The sequence below is a fragment of the Coffea eugenioides genome, chromosome 8, assembly GCF_003713205.1.
Source record: "Coffea eugenioides isolate CCC68of chromosome 8, Ceug_1.0, whole genome shotgun sequence".
Taxonomy (NCBI): domain Eukaryota; kingdom Viridiplantae; phylum Streptophyta; class Magnoliopsida; order Gentianales; family Rubiaceae; genus Coffea; species Coffea eugenioides.
Window position 1 is genome coordinate 6,528,212 of NC_040042.1, and position 27,113 is coordinate 6,555,324.

The window sequence follows — 27,113 nt, forward strand, 5'->3', positions numbered from 1 at the left end:
CCACTAAAAATATTAGTATTTAGACAAAATAGGCTAAAACAAAAATTAAGGTACGAAATCTATTTTTGTCTACGAGTTGAAGGACTAAATAAGTAATTTTACCAATCATATATATATATATATAAATTTAAACTCAAAATCTCCTCAAATTCCAAAACCCTTTTCTCCAAGAGAAAGAACTACTATATCTCATGCATTTATGAAAAAAAATACAATGACAACTTTTAATTGTAGGATAGCAAACAAGACACAATAAACAAAATAAATGATATTTACAAATTTTTATTTCTTTATTGGAAAGAATTATTGTCAAAACTCTTTGATTTCAAACTTATCGTTGCTCAATTACGATTAGAAAAATGGAGAGTTTGTTATTATCAACAACTATTTATTTTTTCTTTTGTTGTTTCTAAAGTGAGGGATTATTTAGTTGATTTTAGAATTCTAGTGACTCATTCCATAGTTCGAGTTGTGAACAAATTAGCCTGTCTCAAGTAATGGATGATTGCTGTATTTGCTTCAGGTTCATCATATTGCAAAGTCCACTAGAATTTAGTGCAAATTTTGTGCTATTTTAGATACTGTCAAGTTGAAAATGATGTGACTATTTCTATTAAAAAAACACTATGATATGCACCTGGGATGGCCTTTCAAAATCTCTATGGTGACGAACCACTCTTGACCCTACCTCCCAATTTCTCCTTCCTCTAACCTTTGAAGGACAAAATTGTTATTTTGAGAAATTGACACTCTTGATATGTATATTACTTCTTTTTCTCATATATGATATATAACAATATTTTTAAGGCAATTCCGATTCCAATTCCTTTAGTATGATTAGTTTTTTTACCTTAGATATTCAAGCATTATTTGGACATTATTGTTTTGTAATTGAGGATACATGAAAGATGCTTCTTTGTAACTAGATAATTGAACTCAATATTATGTAATCTTGAATTGTGTTGCCGAGTGATGAGACTACATTTACATCTATTGTTAAATTTTCTACTATTAATTGGGAGGCAAACTTTGCACTTAGTTTCATAGGAAACACCGCAAACTACCAAATTATCTGCCTGATCCAACCTTGACATATGGGAAATCTTTAGGTCCAATATTGAAAAATCACTTATTTTGTTATTCAACTATGTTACTTACTACAAGAGATTTAGTATCTAAATTTTTATTTAGTAATTTAGTGTTATACTACTTATAGGTTTATCCTATTTAGTCAAATTAAATCTTCTATGACACCAGTAAAGAAGTAACTTTGAAAATCCTCCGCACCTCTTAAATCTCAACTTTAAATAACTATTATCTCTATTGATTTATCAATTTATTGGAGCAAACAATTTATTAACCAATTTGTTGGATCAATATGTACACACATGCACATGAGACATATATAAATAATAGAGATATATATTGATATGCATTATAGATTTGTATAAAATTAACGAAAATAGTACATAGCATATTTTTATTCCTATTTTTCTGCATATATGATTTTTCATCCACAATTAATATATTTGCATAAGGCAAATCGAAAATTTATACATAACATATTTCTATTCCCTTTTTTATGCAAACGTATTTGGAAAGGAGATTATTTAAATATTATTTGGAATAATTATTGTAGTAATTTTTGTGGTATGATGTATAAGAGATAAAAAAAAAGTTATTAGAAAGATAAAAGTAGATTGATAATTGTAATTCTAATGCATGGTTTTTCATCCACTACTAATATATTGGGCAATTCATTCAAGCGTTTAAAGTGTGTTTGTTCATCAGTCATAAGAGTATGCAAATATAATCAATCAAGTATTTACAACAAAAGAAAAAATTATAGATGTTTTATCATTTCATATTGTGTCAAGTATAGAAGACATAAATTTGCAAAGTACCGTTTAAATTATTGGCAACGGAATCAATTTCAGTATAGGCAAATTACCTATATTTTATTCATGGACAAAGAAATGATATGCCTTCCACATAGTACCCTAATCTTCATATATTGTTTTGCTTTCACTATTGACATGTTAAATAATTTAAGGAAACAAAAAGTAACTTCAGTATCCGATATATTGCATAATTGATCCAGGCATCAAAATACAGTTTTATTGCCAGTATAGCTTGTGAATACATATTAATTCAAATATGCTATGCATTATTCTTTTTATATTTTTATATATGGATTTTTATCATTGATATATCAGACAATTTATACATAATCTTAATACCTTGGATCAATAATTGGTATGGCCCTATTAATTATTCTTTAAAAATGAACCAATTATTCAATAGTTAATAAGAATGTTAAACTTAAAATAAGGGATGTACTTAGTTTTCAATATCCCCTCAGCAATTAATGACTAAAACTAAAAAAAAAAGGTCTTATTTGTCTAGATTAAAATGTCTGGAATCCACTAGAAATGTCAGTATTATGACAAAATTTACTAAAACAAAAATTAAGATAATAAATATATTTTTATTTTAGTCTATAAGTTAAAGAATTAAATAAGCGATTTTATCAAATATATATATATATAAACTCAAACTCAAAAATTCCCCTAAATTTCAAACCCTCCTTCTCAGCAAAAAGAACTTTTATATCTCATGCATTCATAAAAAGAAATACAATTACTAATTTTAGTTGTAAGGCAATAAGCAAGACAAAATAAATATGAAAGAAGTTCTGTTAGAACTTTTTGAGTTCAAACTCCTCTGTTACTCAATTATAATTAGAAGGATGGAGAGTTGTTGTTATCAGCAACTGTCCATTTTTTCTTTTGTTATTCCTAAAATGGGAGATTATTTGGTTGATTATAAAAATTTAGTAATTCATTATATGTTTAGAATTATAAACAAATTAACCTGTCTCAAGTAATGAATAGTTGTTACAATTGCTTCAAGTTCATTAAACTGCAAACCTCATTAAAATTAATGCACCCTTTGTATTATTTTAAGTGCAATCAAGTTGGGAATGTTGTAGCTATTTATGGTGAAAAAACACTAGAATATGCATTTGAAATGACCTTTCAAAATCTCTATGGCAATGAACCGCTTTTGACCTTATCTTCCAATTTCTCCTTCCTCCGATCATTGAATGATGAAATTGTTGTTTTGAAAAAATTGAATGATGAAATTGTTGTCTTGAAAAATTGGCAAACTTGATTTTTATATTACTTCTGTCTTATATTTGGTATATTATAGTATTTTTTAAGGTAATTCCGATTCCAATTCATTTAGCATGATTAGTTTTCACCCTAGACATTCAATTATTATTTGACATTATATTCTATAATTGAGAATAAATGAAAGATATTTCATGTATTGGATTCAACATTGTTTAAGAATGTTGTTTTTTTCAACACAAGTTAGACAATATTTATACCTATTTCGGTCTTATTTTCCAATAAAAAATTTGAATCAATGTTACCGAATATTGAAACTACATTTACATGTGCTATTGAGTTTCAAATATTGCCTGAAGGGCAAGCTTTGCAATTAATTTCACAAGGAATTCAAAAAGCTAGTAAATTGTTTCCCTAATCCAACCTTAACACATGGGAAATTTTTTGATCTAATAATAGAAAATTGCTTATTTAGCCATTCAATTTTTTTATTACAAGACCTAAACTTTTATTTTAGAATTTAGTGTTATATTGTTATAGTTTTAGTTTATTTTGTTCTTCTAGTCAAAGATCTAGCGAAATCAAATCTTCTATGACACCAGTAAGAGGTATTTTGAAAATCCTCCACACATCTCAAGTCTCAACTTTAAATAACCATCATAACTATTAATTCATCAGTACATGTACACTTGTACATAAGGCATGTATTAATAGTAGAGTTGTACATTGGTATACATTATAGATTTATATAAGAATAACAAAAATAGTGCATAACATATTTCAATTATGATTTTTCATCCACAACTGTATATTTGCATAAGGCAAACTGAAAATGAATACATAACATATTTTTATTCATTTTTTTTTACATACATGTTTGGATAGGAGGTTATTTGAAATATTATTTGAAATAATTCCTTTAACAATTTTTGTGCTGTGATGTATATAAGATAAAAAAAATTATTAAAAAGATAAAAAGTTGATTGAAAATTATAATTGTGATGCATGCTGTTTCATCCATTATTGATATATTATACACTAATTGATTTAACTATTTAAAGAATGTTTATTCATTAGTCATAAGAGTATATAAACATAATCAACCTAGTGTTCACAAGGATAGAATACTTTCTTAATAAATAAAATTATAAATTACCATTTTAACTATTGGCAATAGAATCAGTTTTAGTATAGACATATTACTTGTATTCTATTCATGAACAAAGAAATACTATGCCATTCACATAGTATTTTGATCTTCATATGTTGATTTGCTTTCACTATTGACACATTACACAACCTTAAAAAAAGGCAACTTAAATATCGACATATTGCACAACTGATTCAAGCATCCAAACATATTTTTACCACTAGTATAGATTGTGCACCCATACTAGTTCATATTTACTATGCGTTACTTTTTTTTGTGTTTCTACATATGAATTTTTTTCATCATCGAAATGTCAAGCAATTTATACATAATCTTAATGCCATACATCAATAATTGGGTGTGGCCCTATTAATTATGCTTTAAAAATGAACACATTATTCAGTAATTAATAAGAATGTTGAATTTATGACAAGGGATATACTTAGTTCCAATGTGCTTTGATCTATAACTATGATTTTTTATTTTTTTATTGAAAAAAGTTAGGCCAGAATTCTTTGACTTCAAACCTATATTTACTTAATTACAATTAAAAAAATGGAAAGTTTGTTGCTATCAACAACTATCCATTTGTTCTTTTGTTATTTCTAAAGTAGGAGATTATTTGATTGATTATATAATTTTAGTGACTCATCATATAGTTTGAATTGTAAACAAATTAGTTTATTTCAAATAATAGATAATTGTTATATTTGTTTCAAACTTGTTATATTGCAAAGTCCACTAGGATTAAATGCATCTTTGTACTATTTTAGATATTGTCAAGTTGGAAATATTGTAACTATTTATGTTGGAAAAGCACTAAGATATGCACAATTGCTGGAGTTTTATAACCCAAGCCGGATGCTTATAATTACTTACATGTATATCGAGAAAAAAGACACACATTTATACACCAACAAAAATACGCATCACCGGTCATCTCCCACTAATTTCTACTCTCTCTTTTTTTCTCTTCTTACAAAAGCACGCACCCGGCACCACTGGTCATCTCTCACTAATTTTTACTCTTCCCTGCAGTCCTGCTACCAGCTCCCCTACAATCTTACAGCTAGTTGCCCGGTCATTTTTTGGTCTATTTCAAATATTATCAAGTTGAAAATGCTGTAGCTATTTATGTTGGAAAAGCACTAAGATATGCATTTGGGATGGCCTTTCAAAATTTTTGTGGTGATGAATCACTCTTGACACTACTTCCCAATTTATCCTTCCTCAAACCATTGAATGATGAAATTATTGTTTTAAGAAATTAATAATTTTGATTTTTATATTAATTGTTTATCTCATGTGTGGTAGATTACAGCATTTTTAAGGCAATTCCAATTCTAATTCATTTAGCATGATTAGGTTTTTACCCTAAACATTCAATTTGCTATTTAGACATTATTTGTTCTATAATTGTGGATACATAAAAGATGTTTCTTTGTAACTAGATAATTGGACTCAACATTGTTTAAGAATATTGTCTTTTTTTAACACAAGTTAGGCAATATTTATGCCTATTTAAGTCTTATTCTTCAATGAAATTTTGAATTGTGTACCCTAGTAATGAGGCTACATTTGGATTTGTTGTTGAATTTTTAATATTATTTGAGGGGCAAACTTTGCGCTTAGTTTCACAGAGAACACTAAAAAGTAGCAAATTGCATGCCTAACCCAAACTCAACATATGGAAAATCTTTTAATCCAATAATAGAAAATCACTTGTTTAGTTGTTCAACTTTATTACTATAAGAGATTCAGTCCCTAAACTTTTATGTTGGAATTTTATTGTTACATTGCTACAATATTAGCCTATTTAGTCCATTTATCCAATAAAGAGGTAACTTTGAAAACCCTCCCCACTTCTCAAATATCAACTTTAAATAACCATAACCACTATTGACTCACCAATTTGTTGGTTTAAATTACTTATTCTCCAATTTTGTTGGACCAATACATGTACACGTATACGTAAGGCATATATCAGTAGTAAAGATGTACATTGTTACACATTATAGATTTGTACAAGATTAACAAAAAATAATACATAATATATTCTTATTCTTGTTTTTGTACATGTATGATTTTTCATCTACAACTAATATGTTTGCATAAGGCTAACCGAAAATGGACACATTACAAATTTTTATTCCTTTTTTTATACATAGGTGTCCGGATAAGAGATTGTTTGAAATATTATTTGAAATAATTACTATAACAATTTATATGATATAATGTATATGAGATAAAAAAAATTTGTTAGAAAGATAAAAAGTTTATTGAAATTTGTAATTCTGATACATGATTTTTCATTCAGTATTGAAATATTGAACAATTGATTCAATAATTTAAAATATGTTTGTTCATCAGGCATAAAAGTACGCAGACATAATCAACCAAGTGTTTACAAGACAAGAAAAAATTATAGACATGCCATCAATTCATGTTGTAGATAGAAGACCTTTTTAGTAGATAAATTTACAAAGTGCCATTTTAACCATTGGCAACATAATCAATTTCAATATCGCGATATTACTTATATTTTATTCATAGAAAAAGAAATGATATGCCTTCCATATAGTATTTTGATCTTCATATGTTGCCTTTGTTTTCACTATTGGCATATTGAACAAATTTAAGGAAAAAAAAGCAACATAAACATTCAACATGTTACACAATAGAATAAGGCATCTAAACATGTTTTACCACTAATTTAGATTATGCACCTATATCAATTTAAATAAGCTATGCATTGTTCTTTTTATGTTTCTACATATAAATTTTTTCTCATCATTGAAACATCAAATAATTTATACATACTTTTAATACCTTGGATCAATAATTGGCTATGACACTATTAATTATGCTTTAAAAATGAATCAATTATTCAATAATTAATACGTATGTTAAATTTAAGATAAGAGATGTATTTAGTTTTCAATAAACCCCCTCCGCTATTACTGCCCAAAACTTAAAAAATGTTCTATTTGTCTAGATTAAAATGTTTGAAATTCACTAAAAATATCAATATTAAGACAAATTTTGTTAAAACAAAACTGAAGGTACTAAATCTGTTTTAGTCTATAAGTTGCAGGACTAAATAAACAATTTTGCCAACCCTATATATACAAGTTCAAATTAAAAAATCCCCCCACCCAATAACATTTTTTTTATTTCTCATGCATCCATGAAAAAGAAATACGATGAATAATTTTGGTTGTACGGTGGTAACAAAGACAAAATAAATGGAGAAATGGAGAATTTGTTGTTGTCAACAATTTTTTATTTTTTCTTTTGTTGTTCCTAAAATGAAAGATTATTTGGTTGATTATAGAATTTTAGTGACTCATTCGAATTGCCAACAAATCAGCATGATTCAAGTAATGAATAGTTGTTATATTTGTTTCAACCTCATTGTACTATAAATCTCACTAGGATTTAATGCAACTTTTGTGTTATTTCAGGTATTGTCAAGTTGGAAATGCTGTAGCTATTCCTGTTGGAAAAACATCAGGATATGCACTTAGGATGAAACACTCTATGGTATTGAAACACTCTTGAACCTATCTTCCAATTTCGTCTTCGTCCAACCTTTGAATGATGAAATTGTTATTTTTGAAAAATTGACAATTTTCATATGTATATTACTTCTATGTCTCATATATAGTATATTGCAGCATTTTTAAGGCAATTTCGACTACAATTCATTTAGCATGATTAGTTAGTTAACCTAACTAACTAATCATTATGTGTCCTGTAATTGAGAATACATGAAAGATTTTTAAGACAATTTTGATTACAATTCCTTTTGCATGATTAGTTTTTCACCCTAAACATTCAATTTTTATTTAGACATTATTTGTTCGGTAATTGAAGATACATGAAAGATGGTTTTTTGTAACTAGATAAGGGAAAACCGTTATAAACATTCATCACATGTTGTCAAATGAATTTTTTGGTCCTTTACTTTTACCTCATATTTTGTCAAATAAATTTTTTGATCATTTACTTTTAAAATGTTAATTTTTTATAGTGTAAGTAAAAGTGTTCGACCTCTATACCTCTCACTTACACTCTCTTTCTCAAACTATCCAACCCATCTTTCCTCCCTTACAAATATTAAGTTTACATCCCTTATATGTACAAGTTAGTAAAATTTAGCTCTAATATAAGTTTTCGACCATTTTTTTTATTTCAAATCACACATGACTTTAACGTATTTTTTTATTTACAAAAAAGTCAAATCCATTTTTAATTTAGTGACAAAAATGAATATAGATTAAATTCGATTTCATTTTTTTTGGGAAATAAATGAATATAATTTGGGTCGGATCCTATTTTTTTTGGTGTAAAAATGAATATGGATCAAGTCCTTTGTACAACTACAAATAAGATCTAACTTTTTTGCTCTTAGAAAATGATCATGTATGAGTTATGTGATGGATTTCGGGTAAAAAATGGTCAAAAATCTAAGTAGGGACCAAATTTGGTAACTTGATTTGTAAGGGACTTAAAGTTATCATTTTAAAAGTGAAAGATGAAAAAATTCATTTAATGAAATGTGAGGGGCATTTTGAACAATTCTCCTACTAGATAATTGGACTCGACATTGTATAAGGATGTTGCCATTTTTAACTTAATTTAGGCAACATTTATATATATTTAGGTTTCATTCTTCAATGAAATCTTGAATTATGTTGCCGAGTAATTATGCTATATTTACATTTGTTGTTGAATTTCTAATATTTCTTCAGAGGCAAACTTTGCACTTAGTTTCACAAGGAACACCAAAATCTAGCAAATTGTTTATCTAACCCACTCTCAACATATGGGAAATCTTTTAATCCAATATTGAAAAATCACTTATTTAGTGATTTAACTTTATTATTACAAGAGATTTAGTCCCTAAACTTTTATTTTGGAATTTAGTGTTATACTACCAAAGTTTTAGCTTGTTTAGTCCTTTAACCAAGATCGAACCAAATCAAATCTTCTATGGCAGCAGTTGAGGTAACTTTGAAAACCATTCTCATGTCTCAAATCTCAACTTTAAATAACCATCATCCCTATTGATTAACTAATTCGTTGGACTAAACTATTTAATCACTAATTTATTGGACCAATATGTATATACATCTACATGAAGCATATATTTATAGTAGAAATGTCCATATGTATGCATTATAGATTTGTATAACACTAACGGAAATAGTACATAACATATTTTTATTCATGTTTTTATGCGCATATGATTTTTCATCCACAAATGATATATTTGCATACGACTAACTGAAAATGAATACATTATATATTTTTATTCCATTTTCTATGCATATGTGCTTGGATAGAAGATTGTTTAAAATATTATTTGGAATAATTATTGTAACAATTTTTGTGATATGATATATATAAGACAAAAAAGTTGTTGGCAAGATAAAAAATTGATTGTGAAATGTAATAGTGATGCACAATATTTCATCCACTATTGATATATTGGGCAATAGATTCAAGCATTTAAGTATGATTTTTCATCAATCATAAGATTATGTGGACATAATCAACCAAATGTTCACAAGAAAAAATTATAGACATGCAATCATTTCATGTTGTGTCAAGGATAGAAAACTTTTTTACTAGATAAATTTACAAGGTGCCATTTTAACTATTGGCAACAGAATTAATTTTAGTATAGGCATATTACCTGTATTTTATTCATGAACAAAAAAATAATATGCCTTCCATATAATATTTTGATCTATATGTGTTGCTTTGCTTTCATTACTAACATATTACACAATTTAAGGGGGAAAAAAAAAAGAAAAACCAACTTCAACTTTCGACATATTAGACAATTAATCTAGGCATCTAAACTTGTTTTTACAGCTAGTATAAATTGTGCACCTATATTAATTCAAATATGCTATGCATTGCTCTTTTTACGTTTCTATATGTAGATTTTTTTTTCATTATTGAAATATGAAACAATTTAGACATAATCTTAATACCTTTGATCAATAATTGGATGTGGTACTATTAATTATGCTATAAAAATGATCCAGTTATTCAATAAATAATAATAAGAATGTTAAATTTAGGATAAGGGATATGCTTAATTACCAAATTTCTCCCCTCTATTAGTGCCCAAATTTCAAAAAAGGTTCCATTTATCTAAATTAAAATGCCCAAAATTTACTAAAAATATTAGTATTAAGACAAAATAATCTACAATAAAAATTAATGTACTAAATCTATTTACAAGTTGAAGTACTAAATAAGTGATTTTGGCAACCCTATAAATAAAAATCCTAAACTCAGAGCCAAAAAACCCTCCATAAACCTCAACTCCATCTTCTAGGGCTTAAGCCTTGCCCTGTGCTTTCTTTCAACTGTAATCAGTCAATGGCTACTCTCAGATGCCTGCTCTCCAAAACGACACCCAAAACCCTCACTCAAATTCTTTCCTCATGTCGTTTCTCTCACTCCTCTGTTCACCATAGCACTAGTCCTCCATATTATTCCCTGCTCAGAAGTCTCCAGTCCTTATTTTCCAGGGAATTCCATTCTTATTCCAATTCCGATTTTAGAAGCTTTTCGTCTGCATCTGATTATGTAATTCAGGACACTGATTCTTCCGTTGCCACTGCATTAAACCTCGATAACCGGGTTCCGGCCACCGTCATCACTGGCTTTCTTGGCTCCGGCAAGGTAAGGAAGAAGAAAAGATTTTCCGAAGCCAAGAAATATGGAATGGTGTGCAAGGAAACTTTTATGTATCGAAAAAAGGGTTTTTTTTGCTTGGCTTGCAGGATTCTCAATGTACCCTGCCCCCTCTGTTTCCGACCTTCGTTACTGAAAATTTCCTTTTTAAATGAAAAAAGTGTGAAACTTTTTGCACTATTAATGATTAATTCTTTGATATGTATAAATGGTTGTTTTGGTTTTCAATATTGAGGAATGCTTTGGAGTTTTGGGCTTAAGTTTTCCTTTGCTGGTACTGGATTTTCTTGGATGTTAATGGAACGAGAAAATGAGCATGAAATTATGGGTTTTCACTAGGCAAAGGAATGAGTTTGGACAAAATTGGTCTTTGATTTTCCTAAGAGATGTAGTAACGCATTATTCTGGGAGTGGAGAAGTTAGGACAGATAAATGTATTTGCTCCTGTGTCTTGGTTTATTATATATTCTAGGCATCAGTAGTTGGCTGGAAAATGAGAGAATCGACTAATCGACTGTTTTTCATGAGTTTAAAGGTGTAAAAGTGTTATCTTTGTGTCAGTATTCAAATGTAACTATGGAATTCATAGTTATCAAAAGTGGTGGAAGATGTTTATATAATAAGTTGCGTTTTGCTTTGTTTTCCTGAGTTTTTCTTTCATAGCATTTGAAAAGTTTCTGGTTCTTGGTATTTGTCTAGTTCTATGGTTTTATTGACCTGTTCAATATTCTGACATAGGGTGAAATGATTTTATCCAAATTTGGTGCGGGTTTCAACTTCTATGCCCTAAGAAACTTAAATGCAATGTGTTTCTGACTTGCATTCTGTATTCAGTATGATCTTATTCTTTAGCTTTTTCACTGCTTCCTGCTGAACTTTTTTTTTTTTTTTTTTTTTGGATTTTTCCCGGTTATGTTGTTGTGGCAGACTACTCTGTTAAATCATATATTGACATCTAATCATGGTAAGAGAATTGCTGTGATAGAAAATGAGGTATGATATCCTTTTCTTTTTTTCTTGTTTTTTCATTTTCCTGTTCTCATTCTTCTAGACGTTGCAATGATTCAGAGGAAGTGTTACCAAGAATGCATACGGAAAACGAGTACTTGAACTATTTACCCCTAATTCTCTCTTGAATAACTGAATAAACTGAAGCTCAACCCTTGAGCAAGTGCCTAGTAAAAATATCTATGTAGCTTAGGATTGAGAGGCAAAATATATCTGTCTGGCAGTGGGGTCATTGTTTCTGTTTATTTCAAGTGGGGCTGCATATCTTTTGGGGCAATTCTAAAAGGCAGCTTACTTCAACATGAGATGCAATTCTGCAACTTTCATTTATGTTTTTTGAGGGATAAATCTAACATTGGGATTTGGATATGCCAAGACTGCGACAGATAGCTTGTCAACTACTATTTAGAGACATTTGTATGTTTTTCTCTACTTTTCATGTCTGCAACGTGAGCTCATGTCTAGTATGTTCTGCATTAACTTAAAAATATGACTCATATTTTCTAAATACCTGTATCCAATACTATGACCAGTTTAGAGCTTAGCATCTCATTTGAGTACTGCATGTTTACTAGTAGAGGGCTCTGTTGTTAATCTTCGTTATCTAAGTATGGCCTAGGTTATTATCATTTAGTCATGAATATGAGTATTTGACAGCATATGAATATTCTTTTGTGAAAGGTTACAAGTAGTCTGATCATATTTTAATGTTACTGTGAAGAGTTTGCAAACAAAACTTTTACCAGTCTTAATTTTTTTCCCTTATATGTTTAATGTTGCTGTTGCAGTTTGGTGAGGTGGACATTGATGGTTCGTTAGTTGCTAGCCATTCCTCCTCAAATGAGGACATTATCATGGTTAATAATGGTTGTCTATGTTGTACTGTTAGAGGAGATCTTGTTAAAATGCTTCTGGAGTTGGTTAAGACGAAGCGAGACAAATTTGATCATATTGTTATAGAAACAACAGGTAAGTCAATGTCTTAAATGTTGCAAAGAAAATTGATTGCCTTAATGCTCGTAATAAGATAACACACGTATGGAGGAACTATATGTGATGAGATACACATTCCAAACATGATGCTAAATACATGCCACATATGATGTTGAATAATTACAATTACTCATATGCCACAAAAAGTGTTTCTCGGGCTGCTCTGCATTGTTTGGAATAAAAAGATGGAGATAAACAGCTTAATGTTTTTCTTTTTACTTTTTCTAATTTTTTTTTGATGCAGAAAAGATATGTGATTGTTCTACCTATAACATTGTATCTTTCACTGGTAGTTTCTTGTGGTAATTTGAACTTGGGTTTCAGTTACCATTTCACAGAATGTCTATTAAATGTTAGTCTCTGTTATTTTAATTGATAATTTGTGTAACAGGGGGGTTAAGAATCCTACTTGAGTGAATATTTTATGCATTTTTATCCCTATTAATGTTAGAGTTGCTTGCCAGCCTCTGAAACTCGCCTTTGATCGTTTTAATTTCTTAGTCTTAATTTTTTTTTTACAGGTCTTGCAAAACCTGGTCCTGTCATTGAAACATTTTGTACTGATGAGTTGGTTTCACGTTATGTGAAACTTGATGGAGTAGTTACTTTAGTTGACTCCAAGCATGTCATTCAACATCTGGATGAGGTAAAACCAAGATTCGTGGTTAATGAAGCTGTGGAACAAGTTGCTTATGCGGATCGTATTATCTTGAATAAGGTAAAACTTTTTTTTTTTCCTTCCATTCCTGTAATTGACGCTTTATCATATGCAGCGTTTTCTTTTATTACTAAAAAGAAAGAACAAAGATTAGAATCTTTCCCTACATGTAATAAGTTCTTCCAGAGTCTTAGTAAGTGCAATTATGTGCTGGTTAATTTCTTCTTCTAATAATTTTGACAGATAGATTTGGTAACGGGGGCTGACCTGGAGGTCTTGATGAAAAGAATTAAGGTAGAGTCTTGTATACAATCTTTATTCTCCAGGTGAAAATTTCATAGAAAATTTCTCTCAATTGTTGATTTGCATAAGCTATTCCATGTGCATTATTCTTTTCTCTGACTTTTTTTTTGGGGTGGATCAGTTTCTGATTTTCACATATAGAATTGATATTATTTGTAATGGGACAGGATTTCTTGGATGCTAAAGATAAATCAGAATAACCTTATTGATATCATGTTCTTCTTTCCCAAGACTTTTTTTTTCTTTTTTTCTTTCTATTTGAAGAAAATCTATGTTTCTTTTTGTTTTGTAAATATGGTGTCCTTAGAAGCTTTATACTTATTTATTACTGACAAATATTTTGTCAATTAGTTTAAGTGTAAAAGCAACTCTCATCCTCCTGTTGATTAGTTACAATGAAGTTTTTGGTATCCAGAGTCAAGACAATAGCATTTTGTTCTGATTGGTTGATAGCTTTGACTGGATCTTGTCCACTCTTTTAGTAGCTTGTCTTTTATCAGCTTACTCCTTTGTCCAGCACATCAACGGGATGGCTCAAATAAAGAAAGCTAAATTTGGATTGGTGGATATGGACTTTGTTTTAGGAGTAGGAGGCTATGATCTTGACAGGTGATTTTACCTTGGAAGATATTGTTATGAGTAATTGCAAAAGAAGTAAATACATTTGCACAAGTGCATTGTGCTTTCTGATGTGAGGACATATTTTGCTTTTGCAGGATTGACTCAGAAGTTGAATCAGGTGGTTCTCATTGTGCCCATGAACATGGAACTGAACATCGTATTTGAACGAGTTTTTATTGGTGATATTGAACTTATGTCTTAGTTAAGTTATCTTGATCATTAGGTGACTCTGATACCAATGCAAAATTTAAAAAGACAGTAAGATGAAGGAAAGTTGGTTGTTTTGCATTTATGATGCATGATCCACTTTTGCAATACTTTATAGACAAGGCTATCAATTTTTTTTGTTTTAGATGGAATTTATTCCTTAAACTTGCTTTGATATGCACTTAACATAAGTGATTTGTGGCCTTTCTTTAAAGATTTTTATTTTTTTCCCGTTTTGTTTCTTATTCCCTTTTGTGTTACTAGATTATATGAGGTTGGATTCACAGTGAATCTTAGTGACAATAGCTGTATATTCTTTTCTGTTATAAACTCCTCTCTGCCTCCTGTTCCCTTCACCCTCTACGCATGTCTCTGTAATGTGTATGCATGGAAGTTTTGTCAGTCTCTTTAAGTGTTTTGTCAGTCTCTTTCAGTGCTTCGAATTATTTTTTTAATTCATATATTTGCCTAAAATTGAATTCTACAAAGAACAACGTGCTAATGATTGTATGCGACAAAAGGCCTTTACTGATGAGATCTTTCAGTAATTTATATTCCTTTAGTGCCAAACACATTTTGGTAAAACTTGAATTTGCTTCTGCTTTATGTCACTGGGTCAGATAGCGTAGATCATGAGGGTTATTTCAGTTGGGATTGAAATATGTGCGTCTTGACATTCCAGCAGTGGCTGCTTTCAATGGTGGCTTATAGAAGTGAAAATTGAAATGTTAAATGTTTTGGGTAGTTGATCTGATATCTAGAAACTATTAGTTCGTCTGAATAATTTTTTATTTCCGGTTCCAACAGAGCATCACAAGGGACATGGACATCATCATGACCATGTACATGATTCTGCCGTCTCCAGTGTTAGTATCGTTTCTGAGGGAACCTTAGACCTAGATGAGGTAATTTTTTTTTTAATCAGCATTTGTAATCATGTTATTTTATTTTGTGTTTAAAAAATTGAACCTGCACAGGAGTGTAGGGTTTGTACGTCCTGTTTTTTAGCAATGTCTCTTCTTATTCCTTTGGCATAGATCATGTGGTTCCACTTTTGTGCAGAATTGAATGCCATATCCATCCAGTGTAGTATTTCAAACATGATTCATTTTGAGGCAGCTGAGTGTATCTTTATTGCACCTAAATGCTAAATCTTGGAACTTTTCTTAATGTGTCTGTTCTTTGTCTAGGTTGATGACTGGCTTGAAAGATTACTTGAAGAAAAAGGAGATGACCTGTACAGGATGAAAGGAGTTCTTTCTGTGACCGGTTCGGAAGAGCGTTATGTTTTCCAGGTTAAAATTTTAATGATATTAGAATGTTTTATTCCTTTGACATGAAGCTTTATTGATTCGTTTCTTTGTCTTACCAAATTATCCCAGGGAGTACATTCTACATTGGATGGCTGCCCCGGAAAGACATGGGGACCAGGTGAGAAAAGGGTTAACAAGCTTGTATTTATCGGAAGAAACTTGGATGAAACTGCCCTAAGGAAAGGATTCAAGGGCTGTTTAGTGTCAGAATCTGAATAGACTAGCAACGCATTGGATCTCTGGACAATTCATGGAAGAAGAAACAAATGAGCCAAGGTTGGACAGGGGGACGTTGCACACAGGACCTTGCGTGTTCGCGTGCAAGACTTGAGCAGAATAAGCTTTGCTACAGCCTATAGTAAGGTCATTTTATAGGATGCATAAGCATATACTCGATAGGCAATTCACCTTCTATTGACATGTAGTGTGTGATTATTGTCCCTAGGGAAAAGGGTTTTATCTAACTATAGGCATTTTTCTCTGTTTTGCCTACTTTTTTTTTTTCACTTCTTTATTAATTTGCAGTGAAGACCTTGTATCATTGTAAAGTAAGCGACATATTGAAGGCACATTGTCGTAGCTGATAGTGTAACTCTTCAATTAGCAGGTACGAGGTTTAAAGGGGGAATGAGTTTGAATTCTGATTAGATGATAAGTATAGGATTACCTACCTAAGATTCTGATTTGGTACATGCTAACTACCTTCTCAACTACCAACATTGGGCTTACTTGTTTGCCACCACTTATTTGACTTTGCAACTTTTGCTTCCTTTTGAATATCTTGTACCAATTTTTCTTCTGCTCTCTGTTTCACTTCATGCTTGTCTTTTAGATGGATTCAATGGTTGTAAGGACATAAAATGAGCATTACTGTGCTCCTCCTTTGTCTCTTTATACAGCTTCTAATGTCATCCCCTTCCAATCATTTCCGTTCTGTTTGCTTGACCTAATTCATTCTTAATCAGAACAGTTTTCAACTCAAAAGAATATTACACGCCATGGTTCTAACCTACAACTCATTCTTACATTTTTTTCCACTATTTTTTGTCAATCGAATGACAAATATTTCTGCACCATGACAATGTTTTGAATATATAACCTATACCTTTTTTTTTCTTACCATCTTTGTATCTATATGAGGAACTTGAGTAAGGAGTAGATCTTTTAATTGGGGGGTTTTCTAGAGCGAACCCCTTTTTTTATTTTCTTTATTTGGTGTACCTACTGGAGTCGAATGAAAGGAAATTTTCACGTCCGATTTTGAGGGGAGAGATCTTATAAGATCCTATCTCAATTTTTCTTTTGCTAGGCCCATAACTAAAAAAATCCACTTTCTTACGATTACGAGATTAATTCGAATATGAGATTCAATCTTGGAAATACAGCATCCCACTTTTTTTTACTACCCAAGGCTTTGATACATTTCGCAATCGAGAAACTAGGTCAGTCTGGTTGGTTCTTTGCGCCTAGTGTTGGTGTAGCAGCTATATTTCGATTCATCCTCTTTTTTCAAGGGTTTCATAATTGGACATTGAACCCATTTCATATGATGGGAGTTGCTGGTGTATTGGGCGTTGCTTTGCTATGCGCTATTCATGGTGTTACTGTAGAAAATACTTTATTTGAAGATGGTGATGATGCAAATACATTCCGTACTTTTAACCCAACACAAGCCAAAGAAACTTATTCAATGGTCACTGCTAACCGCTTTTGGTCCCAAATTTTTGGGGTTGCTTTTTCCAATAAACATACCATCCACAACAGAATAAATAAATTTGGCCTTGCTTACATCGACACGAAAACAAGAAGAATATGGGGATCATTTGATGGGGACACAAAATAAAAATTTCTCCTGCTGACAGATAACTCCCAAACGCATATTCTGCAGTTGCAACAAAAGTGATGAAATCTAAGACAGACTTTGAAAAGAAAAAAGAAAAAAAAAAGAAAAGAAAAGCTGCGAATCGAAGAATATAAATAAAAGAAAAGAGGGTGAGAAAGCCAGAAGAACAAAAACTTTTTCTACATTTTCCTTGAAGGAGGGTGTGCGTCCGCGGGAAAGAATATTCTGCAGTCACATCCTTACCATCCATCGTTTAAGGACACTTCGAAACGTGTCACATATCATATTCTTCATTTCTTTGTTTCTTGCTTTGTATATTTTTTTGCTTCTTTTGGTTTCTATCTGTTAAAGAATTGGAGTCAATGGACTATAAAATTTTGGAATGGACCATTTGTTTCTTTCTTTATCAAGCTAGCTTCTATTTCATCGAAAGTGATAAAAATGAAGTTGATTCCAAGATTCCCTCCTTGCATGTTCAGTCGGAAATCTATTGCAATTTTTAATTGCTCAAGGCATTATTCATTGTATGAAGCTTTTGGCATAATATAACAAGGATAAGATGTGCTTACTTAACATGATGTGAAAACTGAAAAGTTTATATTAGGCTTAGTAGCCATGACGCATAGTTCACCTAATGGTTCTTAAAAAGAAAACGTTTTGAGCCAGTTATCAAGTTATTCTCTTCACCTTATTTAATTTTGTTGAGATTCTTTTGCTAAGTGGGGTGAAGATAATTAATTTCCTTCTGCACTTAGAATTGAATATGTGAGACGATAAAAATTGTTATTACTATGTTAAGCAACACTCGTTTCTTGTTGTTTTGCAGTTCAAAATTAAATATGTGAGATGGCAGATATTAAAGGGGTGAGAATTGGAGTTGCTTGACTGAAATTTGGATTTTGATAATGATTTGTTCCTTGGAATACTTATTTATATGGCCTATATATGTAGTCTGTTTCATAATTTGGAATACTTATTTATATGGTCTATATATGTAGTCTAAGCTGCAAATCTGATTTGGTTGATACAAGTGACACTGCAAGCTGAAAATGGGGGAAAGAAGAAAGGAAAAGGAAAAAAGACTTTAGACACAATTTGTTTTGAGGGAATGGGAGGAGAGGAAAGGAAACCATGGGACAAGACTTTTGATGTTTGGATTGGATTGTGAGGAGGGAAAGAAAGGAATAAGGTTTACTTATTTTTTTGTTAGCCTGCTTTTCGTTTAAATGGGCAAAAACTGAGGGAAAATGACACCAAATTAATGAAAATTTAAAATTTTCAAAAAAAACCCTAGTATGTATTTATAAATTAGATTTTTAAATTATAGATAAAAACTAGCGAGACGGCCTGTGCGATGTACGGGGGGGTTAATATTTCCCATGTTAACTGTTTTTGGTTGTATGGATTTATTAGCATACATCTCTGTTATTATCTAATTCATGCGGATCATTAGGGAATTATCATTTTGGTTAAAGGTTAACAATTATGAAATATATAGAATGCATGAGGACAATAATATATAGAATGCATGATGGTGCTTATATAGAAAGCATAAGGGTAAATTAGAAAATTGTATGAGGTTATTTTGCATTTGGATCAGGATAATTAGAAAATTGTAAATTGAATCATTCCCAAAAGAGTATTAATCATTGTTGACCCAAAAAAGAAGGGATCCCGCAAGTCAATTAAGCACTTAAATCATAGAATTTGACATTACTAAAAATTAATCACCACATGTCACAGTAATAAAACCCATTTTTTAAAGTTACTAAAGCCAACAATGGGTTATTAATTATTTCCTGAATAATTGTGCATTTACAGAACACTTAACAATTTTATTTCATGTCAAGCCAACAATAATTTATTAATTGTTTCCTCAATAATTATGCATTTACAGAACATTTAATAATTTTATTTCATGTCATAGTAATAAAGGCCTTTTTTAAAGTCATTAAAGCCAAATATAATTTATTCTTTCCTAGGTAATTTTGCATTTACAGAATACTTCAAAAGCAAATAATTAACCACAAAAACCAACTTCCATAGGTTTCACTCTTTATACCACCAATTACCAATTCGGTCAACATGTCCGATAAATGCACCAAAACTATACCAGCTGCAAATAAACAAAACAGGCAATTGAGGAAAATAGCTCGGATATCCAATTACAATTGCACAATAATCGCTTGACAAAAAAGTAGCAACTCTCTCTTTTATATTGTTAGATATAACTAACACATGATAGTCCGTTTCCTTTCCTTCCATATTCTAAGCAAGATGGATGGATTCAGATTTTTTCTACTCTCTCTCTTTCCCTTTCATTCAATCCATTGGTGCCTTAGAATTAAACTAAGTAGGCCATGGTGTTTATATTTAAAGAAAGTATTACCCAAAATCCATTACCCGCTAAATTGGGCACTTTTACTCTGATTACCCATCAAGATAAAAAAAAATAAAACAAAAACCAGCTAAAAGATAGGGAAAGAATAGAAAGAAGATCGGTGCTTCATATCTCCAAGTTCTCTCATATTTCCTCTACCTCTCCCACCTGCCCCTTTTGTCTCATCCTAACCTTTCTCCTCCCTTTCCAGCCCATGTAATTTCTCCCCTTGTTCTCTCAAAGTTTTGGTGCGATGATATTTTTTTTTTTTTTTTTTTTTTACTTTAAGTGACAATTTTGAAGTTAAAATTTGTAGGATTGGTCTATAAGATGGGATCGTGGTGAACGCATGAGAGGTGGCGGTATGGTGGTAACAGGGCCACAAAAAATAAAGGAAAAAAAGAAAGAAAGACAGAGGAAGAAAGAAATGGAAAGTAAATAAAAAGGGATGGGGAAATAGGTCGGCAACATGCAAAAAATCAAGGGGAAGGAAGCAAACAAAAACAGAGGGCGGTGGTCGGAGCCGGGAGCTGGAAACCAGCAGTGAAATCTGCTGGAGATAAATAGAAAGGAAGAAAAGAATAATAATTTCCTTTTTTTCCTTTTCAAAAAGTCACTGCCATTATGGTGACTACCAAACATAAAATTTCATCAAAAGAATCTTCACAAATCCATTATCATTGAGGTGGTCTTTCATAATTATTGTCATTCCTATTCCTTGATAGCAACTAAACAGGTGGTAAGTTCGATTAGAAGCTACATATTCTTGTGGCTTATGTTAGCGTAAACATTACGGCAGTCAATTTACCTATTACACTTTTGAATAAGTAAAAAAAAAAAAAAACAGAGTTTTGTGTTATGAATTTAGAAGATATACACATTTGTAAATTGTTCTTGAAAGAGCTCATATCATCAAGAAAATGAGATAAAAATTGGTAGATAGGATTGGATTATTTCAAACTCCATGAAGTTGAAAGGTGTGTTTGGATATGAGATTATTTGGAATAATATAGTGCTTTTGTGTGACATAAAAAGGTAATTAAAAATATAAAATTTTAGTTAAAAAAATGTGTTCATAAGACAAGTCAACTAGTATTTAAAAAAAAAATCTATATCCAAAAAAATTTTAGGTTAATTGAAAATAAGTGTGAAAGGCGAATCAAATTATTTGATACTTGAATTGAGTTTAGCTCAGTGAGAACTTGTTCTTGCTTAGTTTGCCGACTAATGAAACTAAATTTAAACAGCATTTTGCATTTGATAAATGTTAAAGTTCACTTCAATCTTTGCTTGATTAGTATAAAATTAACCCGTTTGGATTGCTAATTTTCAAAATTTTTGTAGAAAAATATATCTTAATGATTTAATATATATGAGATAAAATGATAATTAGAAAATGTATTCACAAAAAATATAAAAATTTTTTGATAAAATATTACAATCCAAACACCAAATTTATAAATAAAAAATTCAAGTTACTCGAGCTACACTCGAATTCGGTGTGATAGAAACTCTTGAGTTTGGCAAGATAGACAAACAAATAAAACTTGAACAAAATTTCAAATTTGATAAAATAATTAAACAAATTTAAACACTGTAATATTCAATATTTTTAGACTCATCTATACCCCTAGTTAAAAATAAATATTACGTATGTCACAACAAATGTCCAATGACAGTAAAATGCCAAGGGCTGGGGTCTATTCGGACGACGTGGCACGTGAATGCACGAATATTCGTTTCAGCTTATTTGCCGGCGAATATTCCACGTGGCATCTACGTGTAACCACATTTTTGTCTCCTACATTTTAGTGCACAGTCGAATCAAAACACCATATTCTAAACCCCGAAGATTCAAGTTAGTTTGACTATATACACCATTCAAAGTTAATCTAACGGCTGTTACATCAAGCATGTGTACTCCTTACTTCACACAATTATAGGACCTGTCTTTTCGGGCATCATGCTCCTTCAGATTCGTCGCCGATTTTTCCTCACTTTTGCTCCTAACTTTATAAATCCACCTACAACATCAAGGTAAAATACAATTTGCGCCCTCAAATCAGTTTATCATCTCATTTCCCCCCCAAGAAATTAAATATTTAAGCAACCCTCTTTGGCTGTATTAATTTAAATCTGATATGAGCCATATAGAATTTTAGGAACAATACATGGAATTTGGCATGGGCAAAATGGATGGAAAAGTAGCATTAAGGACCATCTTACTTTTTGAATTTCTTTATATAAATTAAATACACATCAATTTGATATATCTCTTAAAAAATTAGTATTGTTTGAAACTCGAATAGTTTGAGTTTTATTAAGAGGTGAATCAACTTTCTCTCAAAATATAATTTGAATTTCTTTTAATACCATTTATGATCTAGTATTCCAACTTGTGCTCATAATTTATTATTTCAACTTGCACTCGGCAAAAAAAATGAAAATGAAAAATAAGTCTAGAGGGAGTTCATGTAATTTTTAGTTGAAGCGGGGTAATATTACAAAATGTATAATTCAAGGGGCCAAAAAGTAATAATTTAAAACATACAACATTCATTATTAGACACATAAATATGTTCGTTTGATACTAAATTTATATTCTCTTTTAATGAACGGAAAGCAGAGTTGAAATCATTGCCAAAAGTACAACTGTTATCGTTTGAGTCTTAGGAAAGCTGCAAGCATTCTCTCTTATCTTCTGATCACTTGAATCTTTCCTCTTAGGAATTTTCTTTTCCTAAATTCTCCATAGAGCCCATCAAATTTTCAAGTTCATAGCTTTATACGGATAAAGCTACAGTGACTTCTTCTATACACAAGTCCATTTTCTTTTCCTTGCATTTTGCTTTTTAGTTTCTGAAGTTCATCCATTCATCCATTCGTTCTCCAGTTACTTTGTTCTCTTTTGCTTTGACAAAGAATAAAGTGCACGAGACTTTGGAAAAAATGATCTAGATAAAAAGGGTTGCTTGTAGAGAAAGAATATAATCAAGGTCTTTTCAAGTTTTGGATGGTGGAGGTGGTGGGAGTGGTGCAAGGTGGTTGCAAGTGAAAAAGTGGCGGTGATGGAGAGAATGTATGGTGGAGTAGGTGGTGGTGGAGTTGGAGGGAATTGCTATCCTTTTGAAAGGAATGGAGGTGGTGGTGGTGGTGGCGGCCTTGGTGGGGTGGTGATGACTAGAGATCCAAAGCCAAGGCTGAGATGGACTGCTGATCTTCATGAACGTTTTGTTGATGCTGTTACAAAGCTTGGTGGCCCTGATAGTGAGTTTTTGTCATCATTACTGTTTTCATTTCTATTGCTTTGCGCCCCTTTTCTTTGTCATGATTGATTGGCTGAGCTGAGTAACATGGGGCAGCTGTACCTTCTAGCTAAAAATTACTGTTTTAAGGTCATTCATTTATACGTTTTGAAGACTAATTGTGCCAACTTTTTATTGTTTTGTGCTGTTTGAATTTTTATAGTCAAATCATTTCCTATAGATTAAGCAGTGATGTTGGTTCTCTTGAGGGAAATTTTTTACACAGGGAAAGCATTAGTTATTTAAGCTCAGTACTTGAGAAAATTAAAGATGGCAGCTATATTTTGCAATTTTGCTAGTCAGTTTCTGGTTTATTTTGGGGCCTTACAGTTTTTCACAGTCAACGTTTGGTATAAATTTTGCATATGAAACCTAGAAATTTCAAGTTAAAGAGCTGAGTATTAGAAACATCCATGTATAACACTCAGATCCTTTCCCAGTTTGTGAGCCCTGATGGAAGAATGGTATCTACTTTTAAAGCATATTGATCAGATCCCTTCCCGGATTGTTTGTGGATTAATGTTTTCCCCGTCAATTTGGAAGAATGGTGTCTAGCCAGTTTCTGTGTGGATTCGTGTTTTCCCAGCTTAATAAGTGCACCACTGCATATTGGAATGACAGTCTAATCAACCATGCAGCATCGTCTCCTCATCTGGTGGGAGAAAGTTTATCAATTTCCTGATACAGTGAATAAAATATAATCTCCAGTTTAGGAAATCTCCAGAAAATGACCCTTGAGTTTAGGAAATCTTGGCTCCCCTGCTTCTATTGTTTTTCAATGGACTTGGCATTTCCTTCTCTGTGTGTCTGACCATTGACTTAAAATGCCCTAGCTAATATGCTGGAGATCATAAACTTACTCAATTTTTTCCCCAACATTTCCAAATTTTGTGCACCTAGCCCTTAATACCCCCTTGACCAGAATCAATCCTAGGTATGGGCTTTCTTTTTTAAAAAAAAAAAAAAAAAAAAAACTCTTTTATACGATTGATTTGTCTGTTGATAGCTGTAGCAAAGTTCATGTTGTGTTGTTCTTCCCCTAAATGTGCCGTCAGCTTGTCGTATTTGAATTGAAAGTAGGAGCTCTAATTTTTGGTTCTGCTAGTAATTCTTCTATTCTGTTTCTCTGTTTTCTTGGATCTTTTGGGTGGGGAAGTTGGGAGTTACAAGGAGTGCATACATGATGAATAACATAATACGTTCAGTAAGACACTTAAAATCTTGGCACACCTCATAGTAAACTCAATCCTCAAAGTGGATCTCAATTTGCAGAAGCAACTCCCAAGTCAGTTTTAAGGGTAATGGGCTTAAAGGGATTGACATTGTACCATCTCAAGAGTCATTTACAGGTATTGCTTCATTTCTGCACTCTTGTATGATCTGTCTGATACTGGATCCAAAGGTGATGCTTCTTGATCTTTTCACTTGTAGAAGTACAGGCTTGGACAGCAGGCCAAGAAGCAGATTCCAGCTGAACAAAGCAAAGAGAACAGCGGTAAGTTCCTGCCTGTTCAGTGATCCATTAAGAAATCAAAAGTAGCAGATAATAATAAGAAAAGCTAGCATTCTGTGAATATATGAAGATATCACGGGTGGGTTTATCTCTATGAGGTATGCAAGATATTGAAGAGGCTGACCCCATATTATGTCTGTCAAGTTACAAATTCATCTTACGAAATTGTTTTAGTTGTAAATAGGTAGGCACGTTTATACCTGAAACTTTTATATACACATTTTTATTTGGGTTTTATTCTTGGCTTCTGAATTTCAATCTGTTTCCTGTCTTTTAGGCGATACTTTTGGACAATACAGCTCTCATGCTTCAGGCTCCATTTCCTCAAGAGTGAACACAGAAAAAAGGTAGGTGCTACAACAATAATTTCAACAAAGTGTTTGCTTATTTAGAACAGATACCAAGCCTTTGTAAGTTTTGAGTAGTTTATGCATCAATCAGTCCATCAACATTTAAATCTTATGACTTGAGCCTAGCATCATCATCCAGCTGTTATACAAACTGACCAATGATGATGCACCAAACAGGGAAATCCAAATCTCAGAGGCACTAAAATGTCAGATTGAAGTGCAGAAAAGATTACAAGACCAGCTTGAGGTTTGTATTAAATTACTTGACCTTTACTGTCAACTTCACCCGTAAAAGACTTTTTTCATTGTTGTTAAAAAATTCTGCTGGTCTGACTGATTCTTTGTCCTACAGGTGCAAAAGAAATTACAGATGAGAATAGAGGCCCAAGGGAAGTACCTACAGGCAATTCTAGACAAAGCTCAAAAGAGCCTTTCGCTCGACGTTAATAATCCCGGCAATCTAGAAGCAACAAAAGCTCAACTCTCTGAATTCAATCTGGCCCTGTCAAGCTTCATTGAGAATGTAAATGCAGAAGAAAGAAATGCCGAGATTATGGATAAACGCATGCTAAACGACATGAACAGAAAAATGTCTGAGCAGAATTACTTGGGGTTGAATCATGGAGAAACAAATGATGTCAAACTTAGGCTAGAAGGAGCTTCCATAAATTTTGACTTAAATACCAGAAGTAGCTATGACTTTATTGGCACCAGTTGAGCTCTTCTGGAGCCAAACCACTTAATAGAAGTAAAAATGGAGACAGCCTTTCAGTTCGTTTTCATACTGTGTGCATATAACACTCTACAGTTGGATTAACTTATTCTTCAATGCCTCATTGTTTTCAACTCAAGGCATCAGTAGAAGTAAACTTGTTTAAGTGGAGAGATATAATCGTTTGAATTCAGGTGAATCTTTGTGAATAAAATATTGGTGGAAGGCTGGAAGTTCAGTACATGCTTTCAAGAATCTTCAGCTCTGATTACTTCATCCGGACTTTCTGGTTAATCCTTCTTTCGGTTTCAAAATGCCTATGAGCTTGCTTCATGATGTCTAAGTATCATTCAAAATCTATTAGCTGCCTGTACAGAGAGAATACTTGGCTTCTCTAGTGCATTAATTGTTTTGCATGATGCTTTGTGAATCATATGTCTAGAAGGAGAAAATAATCACTAGTATGTCTAGTAGTAGTACAGGAAAATCAATTCAAACGTTTTAGAGAGTCTTTTATTTACCTCAATAATTTTGACTGATTAATTAACCATTTTGACTTTTGACAAGAAACATTACTTATTTTTTTTGTTCACCATATTTAACTCCCTTAAACTTACCTTATTATCAATTTATTCCTTAACTTTCTTTGGAGACACTTAAAAATTTATTAAACTTAAGATTATACTTTTTTAAAGCAAGTGTAGTTTCTCTGCACAAACCAACTGAAGAATTTAACTTGTGTTTTCACGTAGATTAGTTCCAAAGAACATACAATTATTTTTTTATAAGATTACAACTAACCACAATCATGGGATTATATTGCAACTCAATAATATTATATAAAGTTATCCACAAAACCACGGATCAAATTACAAAATCAATACCTAACAAGTTACAACCTATCAA

The 27,113-nt window shown here is 31.5% G+C and overlaps 2 protein-coding genes across 3 annotated transcripts; both read left to right on the top strand.

Moving 5' to 3' along the window:
* The first annotated feature begins 10,627 nt into the window (after nucleotides 1–10,627).
* LOC113780937 (P-loop guanosine triphosphatase YjiA-like) lies at nucleotides 10,628–16,881 on the top strand. Of its 2 annotated transcripts, none has more exons than XM_027326723.1 (10): nucleotides 10,628–10,989; nucleotides 11,929–11,994; nucleotides 12,798–12,978; nucleotides 13,524–13,720; nucleotides 13,904–13,954; nucleotides 14,481–14,572; nucleotides 14,680–14,705; nucleotides 15,599–15,696; nucleotides 15,982–16,086; nucleotides 16,174–16,881. In XM_027326723.1, exons 1-10 carry the CDS (start codon nucleotides 10,684–10,686, stop codon nucleotides 16,321–16,323), a joined length of 1,272 nt encoding a protein of 423 aa, XP_027182524.1. In that variant the 5' UTR covers nucleotides 10,628–10,683; the 3' UTR covers nucleotides 16,324–16,881. The 2 variants fall into 2 exon arrangements, with proteins under 2 accessions (XP_027182524.1, XP_027182525.1); XM_027326724.1 differs by having other exon boundaries at nucleotides 14,680–14,702.
* A 6,302-nt stretch (nucleotides 16,882–23,183) lies between these two features.
* Nucleotides 23,184–26,462, top strand: LOC113781036 (myb family transcription factor PHL11-like). The gene is made up of 6 exons (XM_027326866.1): nucleotides 23,184–23,594; nucleotides 24,905–24,981; nucleotides 25,064–25,127; nucleotides 25,423–25,492; nucleotides 25,673–25,742; nucleotides 25,848–26,462. The coding sequence occupies exons 1-6, from the start codon at nucleotides 23,396–23,398 to the stop codon at nucleotides 26,211–26,213; spliced, it is 846 nt and encodes a 281-aa protein (XP_027182667.1). The 5' UTR covers nucleotides 23,184–23,395; the 3' UTR covers nucleotides 26,214–26,462.
* Nucleotides 26,463–27,113: the final 651 nt, after the last annotated feature.

Coding starts and splice junctions, on each gene's coding strand:
- LOC113781036 (XM_027326866.1), top strand. CDS start 23,396: ATGGAGAGAATGTATGGTGGAGTAGGTGGTGGTGGAGTTGGAGGGAAT. Junction 23,595..24,904: donor AAAGCTTGGTGGCCCTGATA/GTGAGTTTTTGT, acceptor CTCAATTTGCAG/AAGCAACTCCCAAGTCAGTT. Junction 24,982..25,063: donor ATCTCAAGAGTCATTTACAG/GTATTGCTTCAT, acceptor TTTCACTTGTAG/AAGTACAGGCTTGGACAGCA.
- LOC113780937 (XM_027326723.1), top strand. CDS start 10,684: ATGGCTACTCTCAGATGCCTGCTCTCCAAAACGACACCCAAAACCCTC. Junction 14,706..15,598: donor CTCAGAAGTTGAATCAGGTG/GTTCTCATTGTG, acceptor CGGTTCCAACAG/AGCATCACAAGGGACATGGA. Junction 15,697..15,981: donor GAACCTTAGACCTAGATGAG/GTAATTTTTTTT, acceptor TTCTTTGTCTAG/GTTGATGACTGGCTTGAAAG.